The sequence below is a fragment of the Rhizoctonia solani genome, chromosome 14, assembly GCF_016906535.1.
Source record: "Rhizoctonia solani chromosome 14, complete sequence".
NCBI lineage: Eukaryota > Fungi > Basidiomycota > Agaricomycetes > Cantharellales > Ceratobasidiaceae > Rhizoctonia > Rhizoctonia solani.
Window position 1 is genome coordinate 1,553,756 of NC_057383.1, and position 25,665 is coordinate 1,579,420.

The 25,665-nt window shown below is 49.8% G+C and overlaps 10 protein-coding genes across 10 annotated transcripts; 5 read left to right on the plus strand and 5 right to left on the minus strand.

Annotated features, from left to right (window-relative positions):
• Positions 1 to 1,559: 1,559 nt before the first annotated feature.
• Positions 1,560 to 1,936, plus strand: RhiXN_11106 (transcription elongation factor SPT5; the record flags this gene model as incomplete). The annotated part of the gene is made up of 2 exons (XM_043330921.1): positions 1,560 to 1,754; positions 1,805 to 1,936. The coding sequence occupies 2 exons, from the start codon at positions 1,560 to 1,562 to the stop codon at positions 1,934 to 1,936; spliced, it is 327 nt and encodes a 108-aa protein (XP_043186266.1).
• Positions 1,937 to 1,987: 51 nt separating this feature from the next.
• RhiXN_11107 (transcription elongation factor SPT5) lies at positions 1,988 to 5,517 on the plus strand (the record flags this gene model as incomplete). The annotated part of the gene is made up of 9 exons (XM_043330922.1): positions 1,988 to 2,074; positions 2,098 to 3,240; positions 3,290 to 3,387; positions 3,438 to 4,001; positions 4,057 to 4,311; positions 4,364 to 4,709; positions 4,759 to 5,044; positions 5,098 to 5,158; positions 5,196 to 5,517. The coding sequence occupies 9 exons, from the start codon at positions 1,988 to 1,990 to the stop codon at positions 5,515 to 5,517; spliced, it is 3,162 nt and encodes a 1,053-aa protein (XP_043186267.1).
• Positions 5,518 to 5,778: 261 nt separating this feature from the next.
• RhiXN_11108 (Lipase) lies at positions 5,779 to 6,677 on the minus strand (the record flags this gene model as incomplete). The annotated part of the gene is made up of 4 exons (XM_043330923.1): positions 5,779 to 6,017; positions 6,047 to 6,170; positions 6,226 to 6,391; positions 6,442 to 6,677. The coding sequence occupies 4 exons, from the start codon at positions 6,675 to 6,677 to the stop codon at positions 5,779 to 5,781; spliced, it is 765 nt and encodes a 254-aa protein (XP_043186268.1).
• A 363-nt stretch (positions 6,678 to 7,040) lies between these two features.
• On the minus strand, positions 7,041 to 8,285 carry RhiXN_11109 (Lipase (class 3); the record flags this gene model as incomplete). The annotated part of the gene is made up of 1 exon (XM_043330924.1): positions 7,041 to 8,285. The coding sequence occupies one exon, from the start codon at positions 8,283 to 8,285 to the stop codon at positions 7,041 to 7,043; it is 1,245 nt and encodes a 414-aa protein (XP_043186269.1).
• Positions 8,286 to 9,978: 1,693 nt separating this feature from the next.
• Positions 9,979 to 10,460, plus strand: RhiXN_11110 (uncharacterized protein; the record flags this gene model as incomplete). Its single annotated transcript, XM_043330925.1, has 2 exons — positions 9,979 to 10,234; positions 10,297 to 10,460. 2 exons carry the CDS (start codon positions 9,979 to 9,981, stop codon positions 10,458 to 10,460), a joined length of 420 nt encoding a protein of 139 aa, XP_043186270.1.
• Positions 10,461 to 11,153: 693 nt separating this feature from the next.
• Positions 11,154 to 12,640, minus strand: RhiXN_11111 (Nitronate monooxygenase; the record flags this gene model as incomplete). Its single annotated transcript, XM_043330926.1, has 12 exons — positions 11,154 to 11,292; positions 11,344 to 11,387; positions 11,443 to 11,500; positions 11,552 to 11,622; positions 11,676 to 11,697; positions 11,746 to 11,927; positions 11,982 to 12,042; positions 12,118 to 12,140; positions 12,198 to 12,215; positions 12,273 to 12,413; positions 12,472 to 12,567; positions 12,626 to 12,640. The coding sequence occupies 12 exons, from the start codon at positions 12,638 to 12,640 to the stop codon at positions 11,154 to 11,156; spliced, it is 870 nt and encodes a 289-aa protein (XP_043186271.1).
• Positions 12,641 to 13,437: 797 nt separating this feature from the next.
• Positions 13,438 to 17,004, minus strand: RhiXN_11112 (metal-binding regulatory protein cuf1; the record flags this gene model as incomplete). Its single annotated transcript, XM_043330927.1, has 9 exons — positions 13,438 to 14,104; positions 14,154 to 14,318; positions 14,354 to 15,116; positions 15,202 to 16,245; positions 16,293 to 16,489; positions 16,543 to 16,612; positions 16,658 to 16,742; positions 16,791 to 16,824; positions 16,874 to 17,004. The coding sequence occupies 9 exons, from the start codon at positions 17,002 to 17,004 to the stop codon at positions 13,438 to 13,440; spliced, it is 3,156 nt and encodes a 1,051-aa protein (XP_043186272.1).
• Positions 17,005 to 18,657: 1,653 nt separating this feature from the next.
• Positions 18,658 to 19,970, plus strand: RhiXN_11113 (uncharacterized protein; the record flags this gene model as incomplete). The annotated part of the gene is made up of 4 exons (XM_043330928.1): positions 18,658 to 18,792; positions 18,851 to 18,973; positions 19,027 to 19,437; positions 19,503 to 19,970. 4 exons carry the CDS (start codon positions 18,658 to 18,660, stop codon positions 19,968 to 19,970), a joined length of 1,137 nt encoding a protein of 378 aa, XP_043186273.1.
• Positions 19,971 to 22,201: 2,231 nt separating this feature from the next.
• On the plus strand, positions 22,202 to 23,232 carry RhiXN_11114 (uncharacterized protein; the record flags this gene model as incomplete). Its single annotated transcript, XM_043330929.1, has 4 exons — positions 22,202 to 22,213; positions 22,268 to 22,393; positions 22,454 to 23,034; positions 23,091 to 23,232. 4 exons carry the CDS (start codon positions 22,202 to 22,204, stop codon positions 23,230 to 23,232), a joined length of 861 nt encoding a protein of 286 aa, XP_043186274.1.
• Positions 23,233 to 23,711: 479 nt separating this feature from the next.
• RhiXN_11115 (aminotransferase class I and II protein) lies at positions 23,712 to 25,351 on the minus strand (the record flags this gene model as incomplete). The annotated part of the gene is made up of 3 exons (XM_043330930.1): positions 23,712 to 24,757; positions 24,804 to 24,975; positions 25,046 to 25,351. The coding sequence occupies 3 exons, from the start codon at positions 25,349 to 25,351 to the stop codon at positions 23,712 to 23,714; spliced, it is 1,524 nt and encodes a 507-aa protein (XP_043186275.1).
• Positions 25,352 to 25,665: the final 314 nt, after the last annotated feature.

Consider the following 25,665-nt stretch of genomic DNA (forward strand, 5'->3'; position numbering starts at 1 on the left):
ATTAGCATATATTGGCGCATATGCATAAGGAGCTATATATAACCTCCGGCGGAAAATAGACAAAAGGTATCGAGATCCTGCATTGTACACCGGCTTTTGCCGCCACAAATGTGTAATCATGTACTCCAATATGAATGATTTGTATCAAAAAACTTTAGTGACTGAAGCTATATGTGATGGGTGAGATGTATTGCCTGATGGTGATACACTTGGCGAGTGGCGTGATTCCCCGGCCAATAACACACTGTATCCTTGTTCGTATTGAAGTAAAGCCAAAACTAAGACGGTCGAATTTAGTACTCTATGTGATGTGCTAGCGGGGAATTCATACGTAGTACTTTTATGTCGACCAGTCAACTTTCTTCCTGATAAATCTTGATTCATCAATCTGAGTTTGTATGCATTTATTGCACACACACACCTCTGGCGGAAGAGAGCGCTGCGTCGCGAGTAGCGATGGCGGAACACCACCCACCCTTTGAGACCTCTGAATTCAGTCGCCAACGCCAGTTACTGTAAATCTCGGGCAAAGATATATTTATAATCTGTCGGGAAATTCTTCAGTTCACTTCCACTAGCCATAATTCACCTCGAGACACCTTACTTGAAGGATGAAGTCCAAACTTCTTATGTGAGGAAGCAGGAGCTAAGTAAATGTGATAAGCTGATTCGAATACGGGACTAGATAAGCTGAGCCCTTTCAACGTGGAACCTTGGGGGCAGGTTTGAGACGCGTTATCACGACTCACCGCATCATGCTTTATCCTGCTGGATAGATGGCACAGGATAAACCAGGGAGTCGAGTTGACCCGAAACGAAAGCGCGGAAAATGCACAGCTTATTTCAGTTAACACCTATGTCAATGTTGGCTGGTTTAACAGGAGCAGTTGTATATCACATATGTACGGGTTGGAGGGTCCGCCACAAGCCATTGACTCCGAGGTAGTACCGGGGGATATGTCGGAGATATCCCACAGGTAAACGAACTCGGTGTAATCAAGTAAACGCTCGAGAAGATGCAGTAAGTGTCCGAATCTTGAAATGACGCGAAGAAGCACATATTAGAGGTGGGTCCGTTTGTAGCCCCGTATACGTGTCCGGACAAAATCTAAGGAAGGAGAAAGTGAATACAAGATACAGCAATTGCTTCACGACCTTCGCTTCAGCCCTCTAAGCTCCTGATTTTATTGAATTTGTCACTTTATAAAGTAAACAGTGAAATTTTATGAATTCAAGTGACCAGAAGGTAGTTGGATGTCCACGATGGGTGTCGCAAACACAAAGAGTAGTAGGGTAGCATAGTAGACATTCGACTGGGTCCCTTAAGCTTTTAGTTCATAAGCATATTATTGATATAAATGTAAGATATCGTTAAGACCAAATCCCTGTAGCATCAGTGTAAGTATATGCTAATATTACTGACGACTCTGAGTGGTAGTCAATTGCAGATCAAAACAATCACTAAGCGCCCAGCGCCATCTGACATAACGCTGGCCATCCCTAACAACTCCCAGCGTGCGGGCTAAACTCAACCACGACCTCCAAGCCACTAAATAATTATGGCCTCCCGCGACTATCTCGATGATGACGAAGATGATTTGCCCGAGGCCTCGGAACTGGGCCGCTCGCGACAGGTAGAAGATGATGTTGAAGACGATGAAGAGAGAGACTCTGAGGAGGAGGAAGACGAAGAGGATGATGAGGAGGAGGAAGACGAGGAGCAGGACTCGGGGAGACAGAGGAAACGTGTTAAAGTAAGTTTATTATTAAATAGCGCACTGTAAATGCTTAAATGCTACATTAGCGCGCACCCAAACGACCCAAAGCACATCGTTTCCTCGATCTAGAAGTCGAGGTTGACGATGATGACGAGGATCTGGATGATGACGATGACGAATTTCACAAGGAAGGCAAGCAAAATATTGCTACCACTTAGGGTTATATTGACTGTTATCCCGAAATTCAGCCCGGGAGTTTATTGACGAGGATGGTGGATTTGACCCGAATGAGCCAGCCAATCGACGCGCGGCAGCAGACCACATCCGATATGACCAACAGCGGGAACTCAACGAACGTGACCTTGCTGAACTCGCACAGGACTACAAGGATCGCTACCAGCGCTCGGCCGCTCGCTATACTGGCGATGCGGACCAAGTGCCTCAACGCCTGCTCATGCCTAGTGTCAATGACCCTCACTTATTCCAAGTTCGAGTCAAGGCTGGTCGTGAAAAGGAATTGGTGTTCAGTTTGATGCGCAAATACATGGACAAGGAGCACACCAACAACCCACTCGAAATCTTCTCTGCCTTCCAACGCGATTCCCTCCCTGGTCTCATCTATGTCGAAGCACACGATGCAAAGCAAGTCAGCACGGCCTTGAATGGTCTGGTTGGTGCATACGTTAGCAGTGGTATCAAACTTGTGCCCATCGATGAAATGTCGAGTCTGCTCAAGATCAAACGAGTGGAGACCACTGTCCAACCTGGCGCCTGGGTCCGTATTAAACGTGGCAAATACGCTGGTGACCTTGCACAAGTAATCGATGTCACCGAAAACGGCGAAGAGGTTGGGCTCAAATTCATTCCTCGTATTGACCTGACACCAAGAGATGATGCGATGGGAGGTGGCGTCGATCCCAAGACCGGAAAACGCAAAAAACCGGGAATGTCCATCCCAACTGGTCGCCCCCCTCAGCGTTTCTTCAACGTAGAAGAAGTTACCAAGGCCTATGGTCCTCGTTCTGTTGGGCGGCGACAAGCCAATGCTTATGTCTTCATGAACGACACATACAAGGACGGATTCATCGAAAAAGACATTCGGTTATCTGGTATTCAAACCGACAACATCAACCCTACCCTTGATGAAATTGCCCAGTTTGCTAGAATTCACGGAGAAGATGGTGCTCCAGGGGATGTCGACCTCTCAGCTATTGCCGAGGCATCTCGTAAGGCCGCAACGGCCGTACTCCAGCCTGGCGACCACGTCGAAGTCTTTGAAGGGGAACAAACAGGCGTGCACGGTGTAGTGGAGAGCATTTCAGGTGAAATTGTCTTGCTGCGGGCGACCCATATCGATATCGAAGGTCAAAAGATCGAGGTTCCGGCTCGTAGTGTGCGGAAGCGGTTCAAGGCCGGTGATCACGTCAAGGTAATGGCCGGAAAAAATACAGACGAGACGGGTCTAGTTGTGTCCGTAACCAACAATGTGGTTACGTTCTTGTCAGATTTGTCCCTCCAAGAGGTGAGGCATAGCTCTTTATCTTCTGGTGCTTTACTGATACATTATGCAGGTAACTGTATTCTCTAAAGATCTTCGCGAGGCCGCGGAAGTCGGAGCCAGCACCAACACGGTCGGAAACTACGAACTGCATGATCTCGTGTTGCTTGGGTACGCACAGACTTGCTCCTTCTGGGTACCTTTATTAATTTCACTCATAGGGCCGATTCCGTGGGAGTCATCTACAAGACAGAGCACTCCACCTTCCGAGTACTCGACCAAAATGGCCAAACTCGCATCGTGCAACCCCACCAAATCACCCTCCGACGTGATTCCAACAGAGCTATCGCAACTGACGCCCACGGTCATGAAATTCGTGTACGGGACAATATGAAGGAAGTTGACGGCGAAATGCGCAAGGGCCAAGTTCTCCATATCCATCAATCGACATACGCATTCCTGTTCAATCGCGAAATTGCCGAGAATGGGGGTGTGTTTGTCACGCGAGCACGGTCGTTGGTTAGCGTTGCCCCCAAGGGTCCAGGAGCAGGAATGGATCTGAGCAAGATGAATCCGGCGATGATGGGCGGCGGGATGGTTGGAAGCGGAATCATGACGCGAGCACCAAGGGACCGTTTGATCGGTGTTCATGTGATGGTCACCAAAGGGTTGCAAAAAGGATACGTCGGAACCGTAAAGGAGACCAACGGAAACTTGGTACGCGTAGAACTGGTCACAGGAAACAAGGTCATTTCTATCGAGAAGGATAAACTTAGGATGAAGGGGTAGGTTTATCTATACATTCTGAAGAGTCAAAACTAACTCAGCTTTTCCGCCAAGTCCCGACGGCAAATACATCCCGATTTCAGATGGGTTCTCCCGACGTAACAATGCGTCCAACATGGGCCCGCCCACTTCGACACCCAACAGCGGCGCCAACAGTGGTTGGGGCACTCCCAGTGGTCGTGGAGGTGGAGCAGCTTCGCCTGGACGGACTCAGAACCCATACCTTGCTGGAAGCAGAACACCTGGGTGGGGAGGCGACGGTTCAAGGACGCCCTTTGGAGGGGGAAAGACCCCCGTATGGAATTCTTCGTAAGCGGCTGTCTGGGCTCTGTTGTTCACTCCCACTGATCGTTCGTACCAGAGCTACTCCTATGCACCAATCTGGCTCATTTGGCGGGAAAACACCAGGAGGAGCGGGTGCGACCAACGGCTCTTGGGGTGGTGCAACTCCCGGCAGGTCAACGTGGGGCGGAGCGACCCCTGGTCGACCTTCAGGACAAGGAGGATGGGGTGGTGCTACCCCTGCTCGTTCTACCCCCTGGGGAGGTGCTACCCCTGCCAGATCATCGGGAAATACCTGGGGAGGAGCAACTCCGGCAGCGAGCAAGGACTCATGGGGTGGGGCCACTCCAGGACGACCAAATGCAAGTGGGTCTGGGTCGGGCGGAGACTCGGGAGAGTGGTCTCCCTCTGGGGGGGACGAATGGGTGAGCCTGGGTTCAAATACGTACAAAACTCCAATTAATGTGTTAATAGGGAGGATCAGCCGAGACGCCTTATACTGCTCCTACCCCAGGTGCAGGTCTCATGTCCGCGCCAACGCCGGGGGCGCCCTTGTCTGCACCTACGCCAGGGGCCGGTGCGTTCTCGAGCGCGCCCACTCCTGCGTTCGGCTCTGGTTACGGGAGTGCACCTACCCCTGGCGTGTTTGGTATGACGCCTGGATACGGAGTTTCTCAGACACCTCGAGGTGCACCTACTCCTTTTGTCAGTGGCAGTGGAATGGACGACGACGAGGGTGGAGGCCGCTCTGGCGAGAAGGGTATGTTTGGTCAAGAATTGATTCCTATTGGACACTAATTAATCGACAACTAGGCTTACCCAAGGACTGGTTGATGACTTTACCCGAAAACGTCCTAGTTGGCGCCATACTCGAGTTCTGCATCCCCGAGGAGAGACAACTGGCTACGCAGACGGCGCTATGACGGACAAACCGCAGTCTTTGTCACACGCCTGGATTCGGGCGCTCGTTACAGCCGTACGGTCACGGTCAAACTGCTGAGCAACGACGAAACTTTGGGTGGCGTGCCGTACGAATATCTCAAGGCGGTCGAGCCTCGTGACAACGAATACGCGATTTGCTTGGACCGTGGCCATTCCTCGTTTGGTCGCACTGCATTAGTGAGCTCCAAGGACGGCGAAGATTGTATGCTTGAAGTATTCGATGAGCACATGAGTAACCCGGATATGGAGTTCCTCAAGGTGAACATGATTGTGAAGAAGCATCAGACTTGATTGTAAGGGCGCGGAGAATCACTACTATGCTGGAAGGATTGTGACTAAGTTGGAGATTGCTTTCTGTTTGTTTTAAAAGTATTTGTGTTCGTACAGTACATATCCACACTAGCTGTCTGTAAATGATATTGATGTTCTATATAAGTCCAGACATCTCGATATTTACACATGATTAAAAATAATGTTACAGGAAACGCAGATTAAAACGAAAGAAGACCGGATCAGGAAGCTCGCAGGAGCGTATGTAAGAGTATTACTTATCTACTTTTTAATCAAGGCTTGTATCGATGAAGTTAGCATGTTAGAGACCTTGACAAGCTCTTCCTTTCGCGTGCGTTCGGCTTCTTTCAGACGACGCAATTCTTCTTTCAACAAACGGCGTTCCCGAGCTTCATGATCGCGCTCCGCTTTGACCTGCTCATAGTCAGACTTGAGTTTATCCAGCTCGGCCCGAAGCCTCTCCACAGATTTGGGCGCGCGTGGACGCTTCGATGGCTGTTCTGAGACTCAAGAGAGCGTTTTCTGATACGCGATTTCGAGGCCGATGTCTGTAAATTAGACTTTAGGTAGCTAGTGTTTGGTGCATCTGACTCTTCTGGTACTTCATCTGAAGAAAACGTTCTTGTAGAAGAAGGCGTAGATGGTAGCTGAGGCTTGACATGCATTGATCAGAACGTGATTTGTTACTCGTAACAAATGAGAATCTACCTTGGTCGCAAGAGAGCGCCTAGGCTTGCTGCTTTGAGGTGGTACACTCTGGTCCACTACGTCGTCGGAACAGATGATAGCATGGCGTCCGTCCAAGTGTTGGCGCAAGGTTCTGGCGATAGGACCTGGGCGATTGTGCCAAGTTTGCCACTTGTCCTTTTCGAGTCTTTGTTTCAAACATCAGCCCGAATATAGACTTTCATTCAACGCAAAAACTCACAAGCAGACAACACATCTGATTCTAGGCTCCTTTGGACGCTGATAACTAAGTTTCGCGCGCTGTCGCTGGTTATCGCGTCAAAGTACTGCTGGAGATCCTCTTCCTTGGGTCGATTTGGAGTCGTAGCTCCCGTCATATAAAACCAAACATTCTTTGCGCCCGTACCGTTCGGTTGAGAGGATTGAGATGTCGACGCACTGGACGATGCTTCGTGTTTTCGGATGGGTGGCATGTTGAGATGATGATGATCAAGGACAAGTCTAGTTCCAATTGAACTTCACTGTGCTCGCAAGAGACCCTTAGTCCCTGAGAATGTGTAAGCCCGTTGGAGCTGATTGTAGCCACCCAAATATTTGTGCCGGTGGCTCAGCTCCACCCAGCGATTTGATGTGTCATAAACAATTCAAGAGGCGAAATTACTAATATCATCCGGCAATGCTAGAGCGTGTTGCACAAGATATTAACTCAAATCTCCTTAAATGGCCATTCAAATAAACTCGGCAGTCTCGTTTCATTGACATTTATGACACTTTTCAGTCTTTTATTTTACAGAACAATTCCTATCCGTAGAATAATCCTACTTGAACTTGCAACATTACTTATCGACGTCTACGCTCAGTGCTTGAAGCGACTTGTAGTCTTCGGTCGCATCAACGGCTCCTTCCTGAGTCTTGGGCAGGACGAATAACTCGGCAATAACTGGTTCGCAGGAGGTGACCTCCTCGTTCGACATCTTGCCAACACCCGCATCTTTGACAAGCAATTGACTTTCGGGTGCATCGATTCCGATAAACTTCAAGTACTCTTCCAAGTGCTGGTACCAAACAATATCGAAGAATTCTTTCTGGGTGCTGGGCGAAGTTGCGGGGGGATCTCCGTGGAACCGTACGGCCTGAATGGGCATATAGGTGACCGTGGACAACGCGGCCAAAACTTTCCCCATGTTAACACCCGATACGATCTCCTTGATCGGCTCGCCATAAAGCGTGGGGATATTATCCAGGTTTTGTTCGGGGGATATAAGCTTCAAGTTGCACCACGCCTGAGAGACAGGATCGAGACGATTGACTATCATGCAATTCCAGACTTCGTAGCGCGGGCCCGCGATTTTGGGGAACTTTTTGGCAAAGAGCCTTGCGAACGTGATGTTGCCTACGGCCGGGCCTGCCGATGGGTACACCAATATATTCGAAGCCGGGAATTTAGCGAATGCCCGGGATTCGAGGAGGGAGAGGGCCAGGGTGGAAGTGAGCGCTGCGCCAAGACTGTGACCTGCGAATATAACCCTAGTATTCGGCGACTCTGGGAAGCCCGCCCAATAGCTGGCGAGTTCGACCCCAGGGCTACCCGACGTTTTGGGTGGTACAGCTGTAGCCAGCCGGTAAACCCCAACTGCGGTTCCATACGAGATATACGCATTGCCGAGTGAAGGAGATAGATCTCGCTTGGGGGCCGTGGTGATACCCTTCTCGAGCCACTTGTGAAGATCAACTACGGAATCAACGCGAGCGTTGTTGATGACCCAGTTGTACTCTGACACGCTTCCTGCGACGGCAAAGACGTATGTCTCCTTTTCCTCTCCGTTGGAATACACGAGGTTTGGATGTCTTGCGACGAAAGAGACGTGATCGGCGCCAGTTTTGGTATCGTCTGGCTTATGCTTCCACGCCACTGGTCCCCACACGACCTTCCAGCCCGGTACCTGGTTCACGGCCACAGGCAAACGGTTCTCGAGTTCTATTTGTATACTGTCCAGGTCTCCTTTTATCTCTCTCACTATATTGGCGAAAAGCGAGAGTCTAAAGACTTGTTGATGAGCATTGAGAGTCGGATCTGACATGTTGTCTTCGTGTGACTAAAAAAAGTGGTTCAATACGACTAGGTTGAGTATTAAGAGTAAAATACGCTTACAGAATGAGAGACTGTTGTTTTTGATAACGAGCTGAAGCTGCTCAGTCCAGGACGGCCCTTCTCGAAGAGTATATATACGCATGTAGACGGTGGTCCACAGAGCGTTCCCCTCTGCCCCAACGTCAGCAGCCGCGCAACCCCAATTCCGCAGACGTTACGCTCCCCAAATGAAGCTGTCGTATATGGAGCCGAATAAGAACCTTGTAGCTGAATCCGGCCCCGAGATCAGATAAACTGGCGCAAAATTACCGTATTGGGAGCATTGGAGCACGCCGCAATGTGCGCTCAGGGGAAAAGATAGCAATACTCCACTCTCCTTCTTGTTCTTCACATTTCTATCGACCCAAAGTCCCTCAGATTAGATCTCGACCACTTGCGTATAGTTTGATGGACTGTCCACATGACTACTTAAAAGGTGCAGAGCCACTTTCTGATGATTGAGATTGTGTCATCCATTATGGCTCCGTCATAGAGGTAATATAACCACTTCAGAAATGGGGGCCTGTCCGCAGCGGCCGCTGTCAGACAACGACACTCCTTTCGTCTTCTCCCTTGATTGGACCTGACCTGGTCATGCATGCATACAGCCCATCAGAATGTCATATTCTCGACAGACCTCGAGGCACGAAGTTGGCATGGCTCCACTCTTCGAACAGATTCAGTCGAGCGCGTACTGAACTTGAATGTTGTTGTTAAATATTGCTACGGTCTACGAACTGCTCTCAGTTTACGAGTGGGTGTCTAGCTTGAAACAAAATTAGCGTGTAGAAGCCTTCCGAATACACGGTGAACCCCAAAAGTGCGGAAAATCCGCATGACGTCCAGATTTTGCCAGACATCCGCACCTAAAATCGCAGAATCCGTACCTCGACGACACACAGGGGTGAGTTGAGGATGCGGATTCATGAAAAAACTGGTCGGATTTTGCCAACACTCCGCATATAATGCGCGATTTTTCACGTTCAGAAAATCCGCACTTTTGGGGTCCACCGTGATAACGAAGAGTGCGCCTGCGCCCGCTAATGGGGTTACTAATGTGAATACGGATCGATTTCCTCAAGCACATCCGCTCGGCTAGTAAAATATGAAGACTCGGTGCTCGGCTCTTGCTTGAGATGCGATCTGAAAGCTAACTATTGGTAGGTTTAGCTTTCAATCGCTGACATATTTAGTATGGATAACGTTAAGAATTCATGCAGTTGGCTGCGCTATTGCGACCAAATCTGAATCGATTAACGTTAGTATAATAGGCATCTGGCCTTGTATAATCTGTAGCCATAAACGCCGAATAGGATCCGTTTCAATCGTGGTTATATGCATTCACACTAGATCTTCGTTTCCTAATTCATCCCATCGAGTACCACAGAGTCACTGTTTGTGAATGGGGAGCTATGATTCTGCTCACAGCGACGCATGACCACCAGCGCTACCTTGAGCGCTACAAACCTCTCATTTGACATCGCATTTCAATTATCAAAAGGTACCGACAGTGGCTGGGTGTGCCTTATAATAATACCACATAAGAATGTGACCAAGTATCGAGTATCTTGATATCTCAGAACACTGCACCCTCTCCACCCATCTACGCTTGCTTCACTTTACTTTGCTCTACCCACTCCGTCATGGCAGAAACGATTGATGGCATTATCGATGCTCAATTCAAGGAGCTCTTCGAAGATAGGGGCCGACCAAGCGAATTAAATGAAGATTTTACGAAAACACTCTTCCAGCGTATTCAAGAGGGCACAATTACCGGCGAAAACAAAGCATCCTCTCAAAGGACTACGGTCGTCATAAACAATGGCAGAGGACTGGCCGAAGCCATCATCGCCAGTGCTAACAGGAATTTGAGATTTGCCGTCACGCAAGTAGAAGATGGTTTGTATCCCCCGACAGGCGTGTATACCTTGTGTTCTGATTCAGTTTTGAAATGTGCCTAGCATCTAACCTCAAAGCCGTCAGCCAATCATTTGGCGAGATCGACGAGACAGCCGCATATGGTTTCTCCTTGAAAAACGTAGATGGGAACTTGTTCGTCTTTCGCTTACCCTCGCAGGTTCCGATAAGCGTGTCGAGGTATGGCAAACATTCCGCTATAGAGTAGATCATTGTCTGATTAATCACGATACTTCTCGTCAACTAATTAGGTTTTCTGTGGGTCCATCTGACTGTATCTATTCCTACGTATTTATGGCTAACTTTATCTTCATAGCTATCAAACCTCAGCAAATTACAGCATCCTGTGGGGTCGGTTCATGGGGAAGCATATAGCTGACTTGTGGCAATGGAGTAATGCTTGTGTTTGGTATTTCAAACCATCCGCAACCATTACTAGTGAATTGAAAATCATCAACTTAACGAAGGAGCGGGTATCTAACCCTGCAAAAGTGTGTACACTCAGTAGTTGTCTAATGAGGGATCAGGCGTTATTACAAAGTCCATTGCTGCGTTGCGTAAGATTAAACAAACTACTGACACGTGTCAGTTAATACACCACGGTCTGATTAGAGCAATTTGTCTATCGGGGTAACTTCCTATATAATTCATCCAGATTCATTAATGATCGGACAGAGTACCCGCAAAGGAACTAAACGTAAAAACTAGCACGCAATGTAGACCAATAAGAGATACTATGTTAACTCTAGGTACTTTCCTCACTTAGCTGGGTGACGCCATGATACCAGAGAGTTCCTCCGACCACAAGGTAGTAATCAACTGCAAGTTCCTTCAAGAATATCGAATAATTGATCCACTGGTTAAGTTTACATTTAGATTCTCCAAAATGTACAAGCTACGTTCAGAGCTTGGCCTTTCCGCCGGTCATCGCCTTTGCATTCTCAATGCATTTCACCGCATCAGAGACCATGTTGTCTACAATCGTCTTGGCGGGAAGGACGTCTTTGATCACCGCCGCAACATTGCCCATAAGGTAATGGCTGCACACACATGTGAGAGAGGGCCCACAAATAGAAAGGACAGCTGCTTACTGTCCAACTATCGACTTTTCGGGGTGCTTTTCCATCTCCTGGTACTGCATAGATGCGGGGCTTTAGCGTGGCTTACTTGTAAATGGAGGAGCAACCTACGTGTGGAACGATCCCCTTTTCGGTCAAGGCTTTGATCTCATCAGCTCGGTTTGTTTCCCTGGTTGTTCGAATGAGACACTGGTACAATAATAGTGATAATTTAACGCACCAATCTTTGACGTAATCAGTCCTGTAAACATTCAACGGCCTTCCTGAGTAAATCAACGTGCGTCCAATGTCCTAGGGTACCCGGCATCAGCATGCTATAATATAAATTTCCCCATTGGACCTACCTCGTAACCAGCATTCACGAGCCTAGACCAGGAATAAGCAGTCGTTCACGCGTATCAAATAACAACTTACAGTTCTTTGTGCCTCTTGTTCGCGCCAGCTTCCTCGCTGGCTACGAACCGAGTACCAACCCATACGCCCTGAGCACCCCACATGAGCGCAGCAGCGAGTCCTCGTCCATCATAAATGCCACCCGCCGCAACAACAAAGACCGGTTTACCGGTCAACGGCGATTTACGACCTTTGACCGCATCCTAGCACCTTATCAACACGAACACAGCAACCTCCAAGCGCATACATCCACCCACCACACATGCAGGAACAAGGACTCGTCGGAACATACCCGGTATGCCCACCACCTTCTCCTCCCTACACTGCGTCATCAATCATTCCGTATATGGACCCAAACGAGCTTCCATACCTGGGCACAAATGATATCCACACCGGCATCTAGCCTTGGCCACATGCTAATCCAAGGCATATAAACATTCCATCAACTCCCCATTTGTCCGATTCGAACACACCTTGGGATGTCCAACCATCTGGACCCATCGATGTTAGCCATGGGGACAAACCGTTACGTTACCCTCCAAACTCACATTCATCACCGGGATCCCGGCCTTGTGCAGCTTATCAACTGCGAACTTGGGTGGGATCCCAACCGCACAGACAAAGAGCGAAGCTTTTTCTTCGATTATGACGTCGATAAGTTCGGGTAGTTGGCCATGGGTGTAATCGTACTGTTATCCCTTGGTCAACGCGACGACAAGGTGAATGCCGACTTGGGGAGAGACGTACGTTTGTTTTTCGTGCCGAGCCGCCCACTTGTGGGAGTGCAAGGTCAACACCAAATGGTGCTTTCTTGTCGTTGAGGTATTCCTTGATATCGTGGATCTGTTCGATATTTGAGTTCATACCGACATGTGAGTAGATATGGGGCATAACCACGTACCTGCTGCCTGAGCATCTTGGGTGTGTACCCCAGTCCGCCAATAACACCCATCCTCCCGCATTCTGATCATTTACATAAATGTTCAAGTAGAACAGTTGTATACTCACAGTCACAGCAGCAGTAAGCTTTGAGCCAGCAGCGACATTCATCCAGCCAAAATGACGGATGAGTGATCGAAAACGTTTCTTTGCAATACCACCTCAGTCCACTATTCCCCTTCACTTATCGATGTATAGCTCACCAGTCACAGCAGTCGTAAGAGGTCCTTTGGCCATAGTGGTGTACAATCAAGATTCAAGAGTGGTGGTTGAGCTAGCAAGTTTGCCCCACATACAATACACCACATACATAAACGCGGGGAAGCCGGGGTCGGGTCGATCGCTACCCGGGCGCTTACTGCTGACGATGACATGAAGGCCTTGCTGTCATCCAAGTCGCTGATTAGAAGTTAGTTTTTACGAGACTAGCGAGCCATTCGTCGGACCTTGACGTATCACCCATCTAGAACCCGGCCAGGTCAATCACAGATCTAGATAACCTTCAAAAAGAAAAGTTCAATCAACATACCAAGTAAAATACACATACACAAATCAATCAACAAAAAAAGGTATCAATCAACAGCAACAAAAAAAAAAAGTATAAGCCAACCCAAGAGGGGATCGATCAATCAAATCATGCTACCAAAAAAAAGAATTACGCATATGTCTGGTTTGGTTGTATATTCTACGAGTTGGATGGTTGGATGGATATAAAGGTTATGAGCTGAAAATAATCAAGCCGGGAAGCGACGATCACTCTCCCGGGGCCGGATGTCACCCGCGCTGAGCGTACGCAGCGCCCATCACCTTGGCACCGACCATGACGCGATGACCGTGTACACTGAAACTCGGCCACCGACTCTTCTTGCCTGGCCCGCCTTGTCCTCCGCCTTGTCCGCCTCCTTGCATGGGAAGTTCCTTGATTCCGCCTTCGGGTTTGACGTCCGCGTCGTCGTAAGCGTGCATGGGCGACACCTGCTCGTTGAACGTCGTCCGGGACAAGGGGAGGGACATTGTATGCTGCATTGGGATGCCCGAGCTGACTTTCTTGGGCGACGGTGGAGCAGGTGTGGGATCCGGACTATGCATAGAGGCATCGACAATGATTCCTGTAGCGGTGGATGACGAGTGCTGTAGCGGCAATTGAGGCCGTTGATCAGTCGGAAGTTGGCCGTAAGACGTGGCGGCAGGGATGTACGGAGCAGGTGCGTGCGCGAATCCAGAGACCATCTGAGCGTGGACGGGGAGCGTAGCAGAGACAGGTGACGGGTGAACAGTATGAGTGGGGGACGAGTGCTGAGATTGGGTTTGCTGTTGCATCTGAACCTGGGCTTGTAACCGTACATCCTGAACTTGAGCCTGCAACCGTATGTCCTGGGCCTGGGCCTGGCTGAGCCTGAGCCTGAGCTTGTAGCCGCGCATCCTGAGCCTGGACTTGAGCCTGTAACCGTGCATCCTGTTCATGCATCTGTTGTTGCTGTTGCAAATACACTGCGCCCACGCCAGGCTCTGCACCCCCAAACTGGCCCACCGCTTCTTGGAACCCGTACCCGTTTTGGGCCTCCAACCGCGCTTGTTCTTCCTCTTGATACATCAAATCCTCTTCTTCCTCTGCAAATGACCCGAGTGGTTGTTCTTGGGGCGAGAAACCTTGGCTGTAGGGGATCCGGGGGCCTGAGAAGATGCGTACGACCCGTCGTATGAGCCATCAAGCGAGGCTGCATAAGACGCTTCTTCATACGCAGCAGCTTCTTGTGGGGTCATTCCAGCCTGGAGGTGCAGCTGTTGCTGACGGGCCCGCGCCTGAGCAGCCTGCTGAGCCTGTAATTGAGCTTGTGCGGCCGCAGCAGCGGCGGCGGCATTCCTGAATCGACTCGGCTCGAACCTCGCACCAGGAGCAAAGTACTTTCCGACAATCGGCAAATGACTGCGCACAGATGGACGAATCCTCTGTTGGCCGGGCTGCAACAAGACCTGCGAGGGCGGAGGAGTGGTCCCGATCGCTTGGTTGACATCGCCTTCCATAACAGCGTGCAGCGAAGGCTGTTGCTGCGTGTGATGACGCCTGAACGGACGATGGTTCGAGACCGTAGCTGCGACTTTGGGCAAAATGCGTCTGTACGCCCGGACAGGCTTGCCGTTTTGCATTTGTCCGAGACCGTTGGGACCCATTCCGCGTACGGGCGTGATGCGCCCGGATAGACCTCGATTGGGGGTGACACGTCCAGAAAGGGGTGAACTGTGTGGCGTGATGACTCCATGGGAAGAGGCCAAAGATGGTATTCCATGGGACGAAGCCAAACTGGATATGCCGTGCGACGAGGCCAAGGAAGCGAGCGATATGGAGGCCGAGTCGATCGATGAAGGCAACGACAAATTCGAGTGATTCGAAAATTGGGACGAGTCTCTGTGATGGGAAAATTGGCCCGAATCGCGAGGGTGCGAAAAGTGACCTGTATCAAAAGGGATGACATGAGAACAGGAAATCGATGACTAAAGCAGCCTAGCCGCCCATCATGGATTATAAGCGGCACTGACCTGAATCCCGGTATACGCCCTCGGCGTACACATATTCCCCCGAGAGTCGTTGGTCATATGCCATTGGCGGGATACCCAAGGTACCGAAATCGAGATCTGCAAAGTCCATACTCAAGTTTGTGGAGCCCACCCCGGCGACCGAACCGGCATCTGAACCGATCCCTCCGTCGCTACCTACGCCAAACCCGCCGTCACTGCCGACACCGATACCGATATCGCTGCCCACTTCGCTGACCATGTCGTGCATGCCTGGACTGGGGCAGCACCCACCACGCTCGGTCGAGACAGCGAATCCACAGCGAGGGCGATCCCAGTATCTGTTTCCATCCCCATGCTGATGGCCAGGACAAGTGCACTGCCCAGCTGGGCACGAGCATGCCGGGCCAGGACTCCCGTTTGCTTCGGCAGCAATCCCGGCATCCAATCCGGCCATGGCAGCATTGAATTCGTCCATCTCGACATCGGCTGCGGTTGTACCCTGGGTAAAGTAGCCCGATCCATTCGGGGTTGAGTTCGGACTGTGGTTGTATCCGTTTCCGTTCTGATGAAGCCTGGGGTTGGTGGCGGTGAGTGCCTGGTTCGAGTATGTATAGGACCCGTTGTTGGAGGACGAGAACTGGGTGGATTCGGATTCGAGGGGGTGTGCGCTGGCTTGGGCTGGGTCAAGCAATAGAGTAAGACCGCCGGCGCAGTCGAAGCAGTTGCCGCAGCGAATGGGACATGGGTCGCCCCCGTGGCCCTGGAAGGGTTGATTAGGGGAGGTGTGGGCCGGATTGGAACTGTGGGTATGTGGCAGTCTTCTGTGCTGAGCGCATTCGGGGCATTGGCAAGCAGTGCCACATGCACAGGCGCCGAGACGATACATGGTTTGAACTTGGGCATGGCTTTGGGGCAATTGATCGGTCGAGAGACGGACAGGGCGGGTATACGGGGCATATGCGTGTGCGTGCTGGGCATGGTGGGGGTGGGGGTTGCTGGGATCGTGGCCGGGGGAGGGGTGTGTCCCGAAGACGAGTGAGAGTGCGAGTGTGCGTGCGACTTGGTCTTGCGCGGTACGCAGCAATGGCAATTCTGGCCATCTCCGCACGTACATTTGACTTCGGTCATCGCTACGATAATTCGAAAAAATATGTATTTAGTGGGAAACAAAGGGCCCGTGACAGGACGGGGCGCGAACCTGTCTGGTTGAGCGTCTGGCTGCTCTTGCTTGGTGCTGGCGACGTTGCCACCCCCGAGAGCGATGGACTGAGCCCATGGGGGTATGCGGGCTCTGCGGGGAGTCGGCTGCCTAACCCAAGGTCAGCCTCGATGATAATAAAAATTGATATTTTTGTCTTGCACCTTTTTTGCCGGGCACTTTGGGCATCGGTACTCCATCCGGCTTCGAGTCGCACGAACACCGCACGTGCACCTGTTTCGTCTTGCGCAGCTCGCGACAGTGATCACATTGCGTTACCGGTCGTCCTTTTTTCTTGATTTCGAACAGTGCCCGGTCCGTATGCTGACACGACGACGACCGGTGTCCTTTGATACACGTCTCGCTGCGATATTATCAGCAATAAGCATACTCTCTGAGCAGCCTCACACACCAGGCATATTTCTTTTCGTTGACGTATATCATGCCTACCCAGTCCCAGTCGTCGCCGCAAAGAAGTGAACCCTTCCCATGAACCGAGGCAGTGCATTTATATCCGGCCCGACCCCAACCGGATCCCGATCCTCCCACGCCGCCCGGATTCCCGCCACAATCCACCGGAAAACCCCTTTCCCTCGGGCGACAAACGTGTGTCGTGATCGGCGCATCAGTGGCGGTGTTATTACCGGCAGTACGGCATTTACGACACTCTTGGTCGTAGCTTTATCGCTATCGCCTCGTGTTATTGCATGCGCAGTAAGGCTGTAATATCCGAGCTGATGCATGTATTGCACGCATCAGTACAGCGTATCAAATCCCCGTGGTAAAAGTGACCATATCGCCTCGGTAGCCGCTTGTCTTCTTTCTCCCACTTCGCGCGCCTCCACCCCTATCTGGCTAACTCCCCTTGGCACGTCACACGACATGTCACTTTCTTCCTCCCAAAGACTAAACATGACGATATGCCTCCATATCTGTCTTCTTGCAGCTCTCCTCCCCCTTCATGCGCACAAACTCTCGATGGGCGGAGTCCTCGTTGCTTCGTTACCCACCTTCCACATGTATACACGCGCTACTGATTCCAAATTTAACTTGTCCTCGTATCGAGAATTTCATCTCGCTCACAAGATCTTGGAATTCTACAAAGAAACCCAGTTCTCCTTTGCATCACGTGAGTGGCCGGATGATCCGCCAATAGTAATTCCCCTGGTTGTCGTAAATCGCGCGCGACTCGCTCTCTTCCTCTTTCTCTCCATCATATTGTAACTGTTTACCCTTCATCTGCTCAACTCCTAGTCGAGCTCACTCGGGCAACACCCCCAAACTTAATGGCCAAAAACAAGTCTAGGCAACCATGCAACCGTGCAACCTTGCTGTCGTAATTTCAGATCGGGAGCGGTGTTCATTTATCGAGCGACAGCGTGCCTATGGGTTTCTTCAGGGAAATACTGTCCGGCTGCAAGCGGACAATAGCCCAAGGTACATACCGGATTGTATTAGCCTGGATCATATGATGGTCCTAACGTTAGGTACGGCATTTAACTGGGGGCACTAGCAGTGATTTGCGCGCTAGTAGAGCCACTACAGATCGACACCTTTCGAGTGGTTTTCGTACTTTAAAAATGTTGGTGTTTTTTTGCGTTAGAAGACTGCCTGATGGATCCATTTTGACATGCACTCCGATGAGAGGATGCGAGGGAAACAAGCATCGGAACTACGATCAAGCGTTCGTAGTGCAAATACCGGCTCCACCCTAGTGTAAATTCCCGAAAATCCTACAAGACGGGGTGTCATGCACGGAACAGGGCCGGAACGCCCCCTATGAATGGTCAACATAGAATCCACACATCTTACAATCAGGTCCAAGTTATTTGAGAATATCATTACCGAGTACACTCCTGTCTCGAATGAATGAAATTGAATCGTTGACTATCATCAGCCTTGAGCAATCCACCAACGGACATTAGGCCACCGAATACCCGCCCGTCGGGCCACGATCGCCACTGTTTTGTATTGCGCCACCTCCGCTCCACCTGTAGTCAATTCCAATGCCCCTCTTTGTTCGGAGCCGCACCAAATCGCGTACCCTGCCAAAACAGTTAATCATAGACAAAGCTGACATATGACATCATCAAATATGAGCCAAATACAATGTACCCTATTGCGGTATAACCCGCCTGACAAACCAAGCCAGTTCTACTTTTTGTGGTGCTGTCTCCTTCCTTACCTCCTCCCCTCCCTCTCACTCTTTCCCTATCCGACTCTCAATTTACTGAACACTTAATACTTGTCACTCTTTTTCAAACTACTTGTTATCAATGATGATCGTAGCGACGGACTCTCCTGCTGAACGGTTTCGAAACGAACTCAGTCAGCGATTATGTGCGGAAGGGAGCATTTCATTACCAAGTGCGAATATCTTGGTTGGGGTCATTATTTCCGGGATGGAGTACAACGTGAGTCGATTCGTGTCCGCACCGGTTGACAAATGATCTCAACTTGAACCTGCTAAAGTCGGGCGATCAATACCACCCAATCTCCCAAACAACGCTCCAGAACGTACTTAGAATCTCAAAGAGATCGAATCTCTCGGCAAGATACTTGATCAAAGTCAGAGTGAGATACAAATGCGTCGAAGTGAGCCAAAGTTCCGATGTTCTCTTCTCGCATCGGTGCTAAAAATAATACAGGCGATCCCACCCCTAACCCTCCAAACTCTTCGCACACTCTCGCTCCCTCCGACAGCGCTTCTTAGTCCTTGCCCGACAGTCGTAACATTCATGACCTACATTGCAGTCGTATACCGACTCTCATCATACGTTGGCCCGCAGGTCGTACACGACCTTATCGAGGACTTCAACCGGACGGTGCCAAGCAAGGCAAAAGACAAGGCAAAGCACGTCAGGAAAGTGCCGGGGATCGGACCGCGAGTCATCCGCCGGAGCGAAGAGTGCGAAACCCCACGCCACGGCTCAGGCCCTGTCCGAACGCGTAAATCATCGATGCGCAAGAGAGATCGCGAAACGGCGCGGGTGTACCCGTCCCGAGCTGCGCTTTCGAGAGAACGAATGTTGGACCCGATGAGTTCTGTCGAGCGGCTGGTGACCCGATGGATTCGACCGAACGACTCGCGAGTGTTCATCCCGTCATGTGCTCGTCGTTTCAGCCTTTTCCGATTGTGACACCTGTGTCGTCGGCGAGCACACGTCCTCCGATTCCGTGGTGCATGCGTTCGATGGAGACGATCGAGGTTCTCCCTGTGCCGTTGCCCGTTGGGTCTCAACCTTGGCCGCGACGTACGACTTCATACGAAACGCTGAAACACACCCCGTTACTTCCTCGTCCGGCTCCCATTCGTCAGCCTCGAAATGTCCGATCCTGGGAAACGTTTGTTCCCGCTCGTACACCCACACCACTCATTTCCCTTTCCCTTCCCGCGCGATCCAAATCCCGTCCTTATCCGTATCCGTACCGCCCGACTGAAGAACCCGCAATAACCGACCCGGGAATTCAAGTCCCCGCATCACCTATATCGAGCTCGCACTCCAAACGACGCAGTGTGCGCGGTTTGGAGTACTTGCGCGCCAAACTAGGCAGGCTCAGTAGGGCCTATTCGTCCTATGCCACGGTTTGAGTTCTTGATTAGGTTTTGCCTGTTCTGGGTCACTCGTGCCTATATAACATAGCCCTTCTAATCGACACTCTGGACTGTTGTCGTGTATTTGTATGAGTGGATGTATGCGCTCATTTTCTCATTCGTTGCTTGGTTTACATTACTTCTTTTGGGTGATCAGACGATCGTTGCGTGATTTTTGCTAGTTGTATCAATAAATGCGGGTCGACTTTGGGTTATCATGAATAGCGTGTGTGTAGTCTGAGTGAGCTACTTCGAGCTCAGTTCGAAAATTTCTGAAGGACAGGAACCTGTGCGTGCTCATTTAGAGGGGGTGTCATTTGTATGTACAGGTGGAGTATATGCTGGTTCAAGTATTGGTGATTGAAGAAGTACATATTGTATCTTATGGATTGAATAAGGTGTCCACCCAAGAGAAGAGGTGATAGGCGCAATTAAACATGGAAAACAAGACTCAGTGATTTGCAGAATCAGGTTGGTACAAGGAATTATGTATGTGCAACAAAGGTTTTAAAGACACACCATTGGAATTGGGGGAATGGAATTCGATACATAGTAACAAGTCGCTACCAGCAGTAGGGGTGAGTTTACCCCCACCAGTGGATACTTTGTTCATTCAGCCTTGGCGAAGGTGCCAGTTGTCTGAGTGCCACGTAAATAACAAGCTACTTTCAGCAGAGAAAATATACCATCTAAAACTTCGCCGTTTGGAAGTTTGACCCGATACAAGGGTTAAGGCTTGTATACTACTACACCTTAGATTAAATATACCCATGTTCGTGTAAATTAGTTGAAGACGTGCTTAATTCTCCTTCAAAGGTATTTCAGAGTACTCTATGAGTCTACCAGTTCCTCTGCTAGGGGCATCTCCTTGAAATTATTTGTTAGGGACTGGGCAGCTGATTTGAGCCTCTTCTGCAGCTAAGATTCCTTGGAATCATTATCTGTCCCGCCAAAACATCTCGCTTCGACAACATATACACATACGCTTATTTGAAGCCGGTTTAATTGTCGTGTGTACGTGCTTCTCTGGTTCTCTAAGCGCTTTGGATGTTCCATGGCAGCACGACGACTCTGAGTGTTTTGAAAGCGTAACGGACGTCAGCCAGGTATCGATTCAAAGATAGGAAAGAAATTTTCAAGTACACAAAATGAGGAGAAAGTAATGGGAAGATCCCCTCTGGTCCTGTATAGTACATGCATAATGGGCGCCGAATACAGGACACTCCAACAGAGGCGATGCGACGTTACAACGCTTAGAACCCATCCAAATTGTCAACCGCTTGCAAATACCCCTACCTACCTAGCACGATATATGGCTATGTAAACCCAATTTACTAGACCAAGAATGTGTTTGATATTTTGTAAACCTGGTTGATCAATCACTTGGAGCATAAACTGAAACCAAAGATTAAGTTCTCAATCGGTTTAGCCCACCCGTGACGACCATGTTACTCCATCGAATTGATCCATGTTTCAATTCCACAAACCTTATTGTTGCTCATAAGCCTACTGGGAACCTCAGTTGCCCTTCGCACGCCATCCTCTACTCAATTACATCGGTGTTTTAGTGTGAAAATACGCCTAGTCTTTCTGATTAGAAAACCACTACTCTAGGAACTAACATTTGAGTACGAGTGATGTCTGCCTGAGTTACCTGTTGTACTCTTCGAGCTTAAAAGGTTCAGCTTCGTGACCTCCAGTAGGACCCCAGATTTATATGCCCAAAAATCGAGTAAGGTGTGCGAGTGGGCGTCCTGTTGTATTGGAGACTGTAACCGAAGCTGAGACGCTTCTCCGCTTGATCTTCCGCAGAACACATGTTCCCGTTTTATTCGATAAGATCTTCTAACACCACCTATACCTATGCGCTCCACTCTGGACAGAGAAGTTAATTCAACCCCGCCTGGAATCCCTGCCAATAATAGAGATCAAACATGGTTGGAAATTCAATCAAAAGAAAGACAGCGTATGACGTCATTTTTAATTAAAACAGGAATTTCGGTATATATATAAGTGAGGGCTAATTCGTGTCCGAGTGTGTTTTCCTCTCGCTCTACTGGACTCTTAACCTTTGTCACTCTTTTTACTTCCCATTCTTTTTTTCTCACCCAAATATGATAGGTTCATCAGCTGAACTATTCCGGAATGAGCTCAGCCAACGGTTATGCGCTGACGCTCATTTCTCATTACCGAATGCAAATATATTAGTTGGAGTAATAATTGACGCAATGGAGTATAATGTAAGGCTCTGTGTTTTCAGACTCTTAAGGAGCTTAATAACATGCAATTCATAGCTGAGCACGCGATACCACCCTCTTGCTCGTTCAACCATCCAAAACGTGCTCAAAGTATCAGAGGAGGTCGAATGTCTTGGTAGAATACTGCGAGTCAATGCGCAATTCACTCACCGGTCTGTCAATGTAAGTCAAATCTCAGTTCTGAGTTTCTATCACAAAATCCTATGTTTCGTCGGTTGCTAGACTATCCCTCCCTTCATGCTCCGAACCCTCTATATGCTCGCACTCCCGGCAACATCCTTGTTAAACCCACATCCTGAAGTTGTTACTCTGATGACATACATCGAGGTGGTACATCGACTCTCGGCTTACATCGGTCCACGAGCTGTATACGGCCTAGTCAGGGATTTCAACAGCACAATCCCAAGGAAGTTTGATGCAAAGATTGTAACAAAAGTTCCAGGAACCGGACCTCGTGTTGCCAAACGGTGCGAGGCGGAAGATGGGTTGGGACCAGTACGGACGGGTTGGGTGAGGGAAGTAGAACATACTCCCTATATGCTTCCTCGGAGTCCACATGCCGGTGCTCGTTCGGCTCCTTTTCCGCCTCATGGAGCTCGCCCCTATCCTCCTTGCCGTATGTATTGCTGGGACGCGCATGAGCAGCGTCAACCTCTCGCGCCGCCAATGCCTCAGCCACCTTGGCAGCCCAGTCAACCAATGGTTCATGATGCACCGGTTCTTCGTCAGCCTCATCCCGTTCGTCGTTGGGAAGAGGTATCTCCTTTAATTATTACGCGCACTATTTCTCCCATACCTTCTCTGTCGACTCTTCGGATCTTTCAGAGCACTCGGAAGCATCTTCTCTTTATAGCCACAGTGACGCAGAACTATCAGTTACGAGTGACCTGAGTGGCCAATGTTCTAGTAGGCCTTGCACACCAACGACACCACCAACCGTTTCAGAGGCCGACACGCTCAAAATCACTGTGACCGAAGTTGGGTCCGAGCCAGATAATTAAGCTTGGAACTCATTCGTCGAGAGGCTCTCGCAATTTAATTCGTGCCCTCGACATCGCTGCCACGTTTGTATCTTCATTACTCAATGTATGTTTCTTTTGCTCGTCGCTCGTTTTACGCTTCACTATCGGACTTGAGGACTTTGGACTTATGGACTTGCCGCTTCATTCTAATTATCTGTATCGATAAATTTGAGCTAGTTCTCGTATTAATTCATTAATATAGGGTTTAGGGACTCTATTTTCGACTCGTAGACCATTGGCGTTGATTAGTACGATGCATAGTGTTAGAAGGAAGATTGCTGTTGCAGGGGTGTAGATTTACGTGGCCAAGGATGCGATGGTGTGGTCTCGTGATCGCAACATCCAATACAGTCTATATGCGCCAGCTATTGGTATCTACCACACTCAGAGGCTTCAGCGCATACCCATAACGCAATAATTGACTTGGTTTCATAATTAGGCTTGTACCATACACCCAGCTAATCCTTGTACTTTTCCATAAACCCAAGATGGAACTTTTCAAGTTTCCCCACATACTCGTCAACTCCATCACACAAACATGTCAACCTGAAATGCGCCTCGCCATCCTTTTGCCCGAACCCGGTTCCTGAAACAGCGCAGATGCCAGTTTCATCCAGTAACGCGTTGGCGTAAAAGTTGTCCGGAGTCTGGCCGGCATCTTGAGCGGCCTTGACGGCGTTCTTGGTAAGGTGAAGCGAAGGGAAGAGGTAGAGCGCTCCGACCGCGGGTGCGCATGACATTCCGGGGAGGTTGTTCAATCGTTCGGCCATGGTCAATGATCGTTTCGCCAAAGCGGCGTGAATCGCGTCGGTCTCTTGTTTCCAGAGCGCGTATGACTCATCGCCCTCTTTTGGTGGACGGACTAGAGAGTCGACGCCGATTTGGCCGCTGAGAGGCGGGCACAATCCGACCGAAACCATCTTGTAGATCAATGCAGTGATTTCATCGGGTACGTTGGCAAGTTCAAAGTATCCTCCTCGTCGACCGCATTCACCAGACACGCCCTTGGATATGGAATGGAAGGAGACAAGAGGAACGGGAGATTTCGTATCGCGCAGGACCTTTTTGAATGAGGCCCAAGGATAGTTGGTTGGGTCGTGGGTATTAGCTTGGTATACCTCATCGGCCAAGAGCATCAGCGAATGTTCCTCGCAGATCTTCAATAGAGCTTCCATGGTCGGGACGTCGAGGATCGACCCGGTCGGGTTTCCAGGATTAATAACCACCAATGCCTTGGGCTCTATTCCCTCCTTGAGGGCTTTGGAGACAGCAGCCGAGACAGACTCAGGAGAGGTAGACCATCCCTTGGATTCGTCAAGGTAGTATGGGATGGGTATACCACCCTGCTGAGCAAGTGTTGCAGTGTAGAGAGGATATTGGGGGATCGGGATGAGGATTCCGGCCTTGGGTGACGAAATAAGCATGCTAATTAGAAGAGACACCCCGGCCGAAGCACCAGCGGTCAAGAAGATCTGAGAAGGGTCCGCCGAATGGCCATCCCGCGCTGCATGACAGTTAGTTTTGTACGCGAATCTAGCAAAGAATCTCACCTTCAATGAACTCGGCCACGCTTTTTCGGATAAAGGGTACGCCTTGGCTATGAGAGTACGCTCCAATAGAACCAATCTCGTCGTAGAGTTCTTTAGCCCGAGCAATGGCATCAGCCGGGAAAATCCCTTTGCCCGTCTCCATCAACTCAGGGTATTCGAGCAACGCGGCCACCTATCGTCGGGCCCCACAGACGCGTCGATCAACATTCTTGGGATTCCCCACACTAGGAGGAAACACTTACCTGACGCGTAAATGTGATCGGTTTTTGGTCAAGACCCTTCTGCTGCGGATTCCCGATATTCGAGTTGACGACACGGTCAAATGGGAGGCTGCTATCGCCCTTGCGCAGCCTGTCGCGGTATTCTTCGGCCTTGATGGCAATCGGTCCACGCACGGCATACTGAACATCCTTCCATGTAGGGTTAATGTTGTTGGCGGTGAGAGGAGGCATTGTAAATGATATTTCCGAGCGGGTGATAGATGTGGAGGAGAGGTATCGAGTGGGTATTAAGCACGCACGGGCTAATAGGCGAGATCGTGCGGCCATCCAAGGGCCTGGGAACGCGGGGATGTTTATATAAGTCTGATTTGGGTGAGATGGCGACGGAGCTCGGTGCTCGTGACCCAAGCCGAACAAATCCGACCAAAGCAAAAAGGTATTAGTTGCGAGATGTCTCGGCCCCGAGCAATAGAAGTTTTCGACGCGATGGGAACGAGGATACAATACAGTATAAGTAAGATACGGTTTCCTCTTGTTCTATATGTGTCTATTTGGACTCTACAACCAAGAATGGCGCAATAAACAAAGTCAACCTCAGTTGAAATCGTAGTTAAAGCTAGTGGAGTGGGAAACTAACCTTT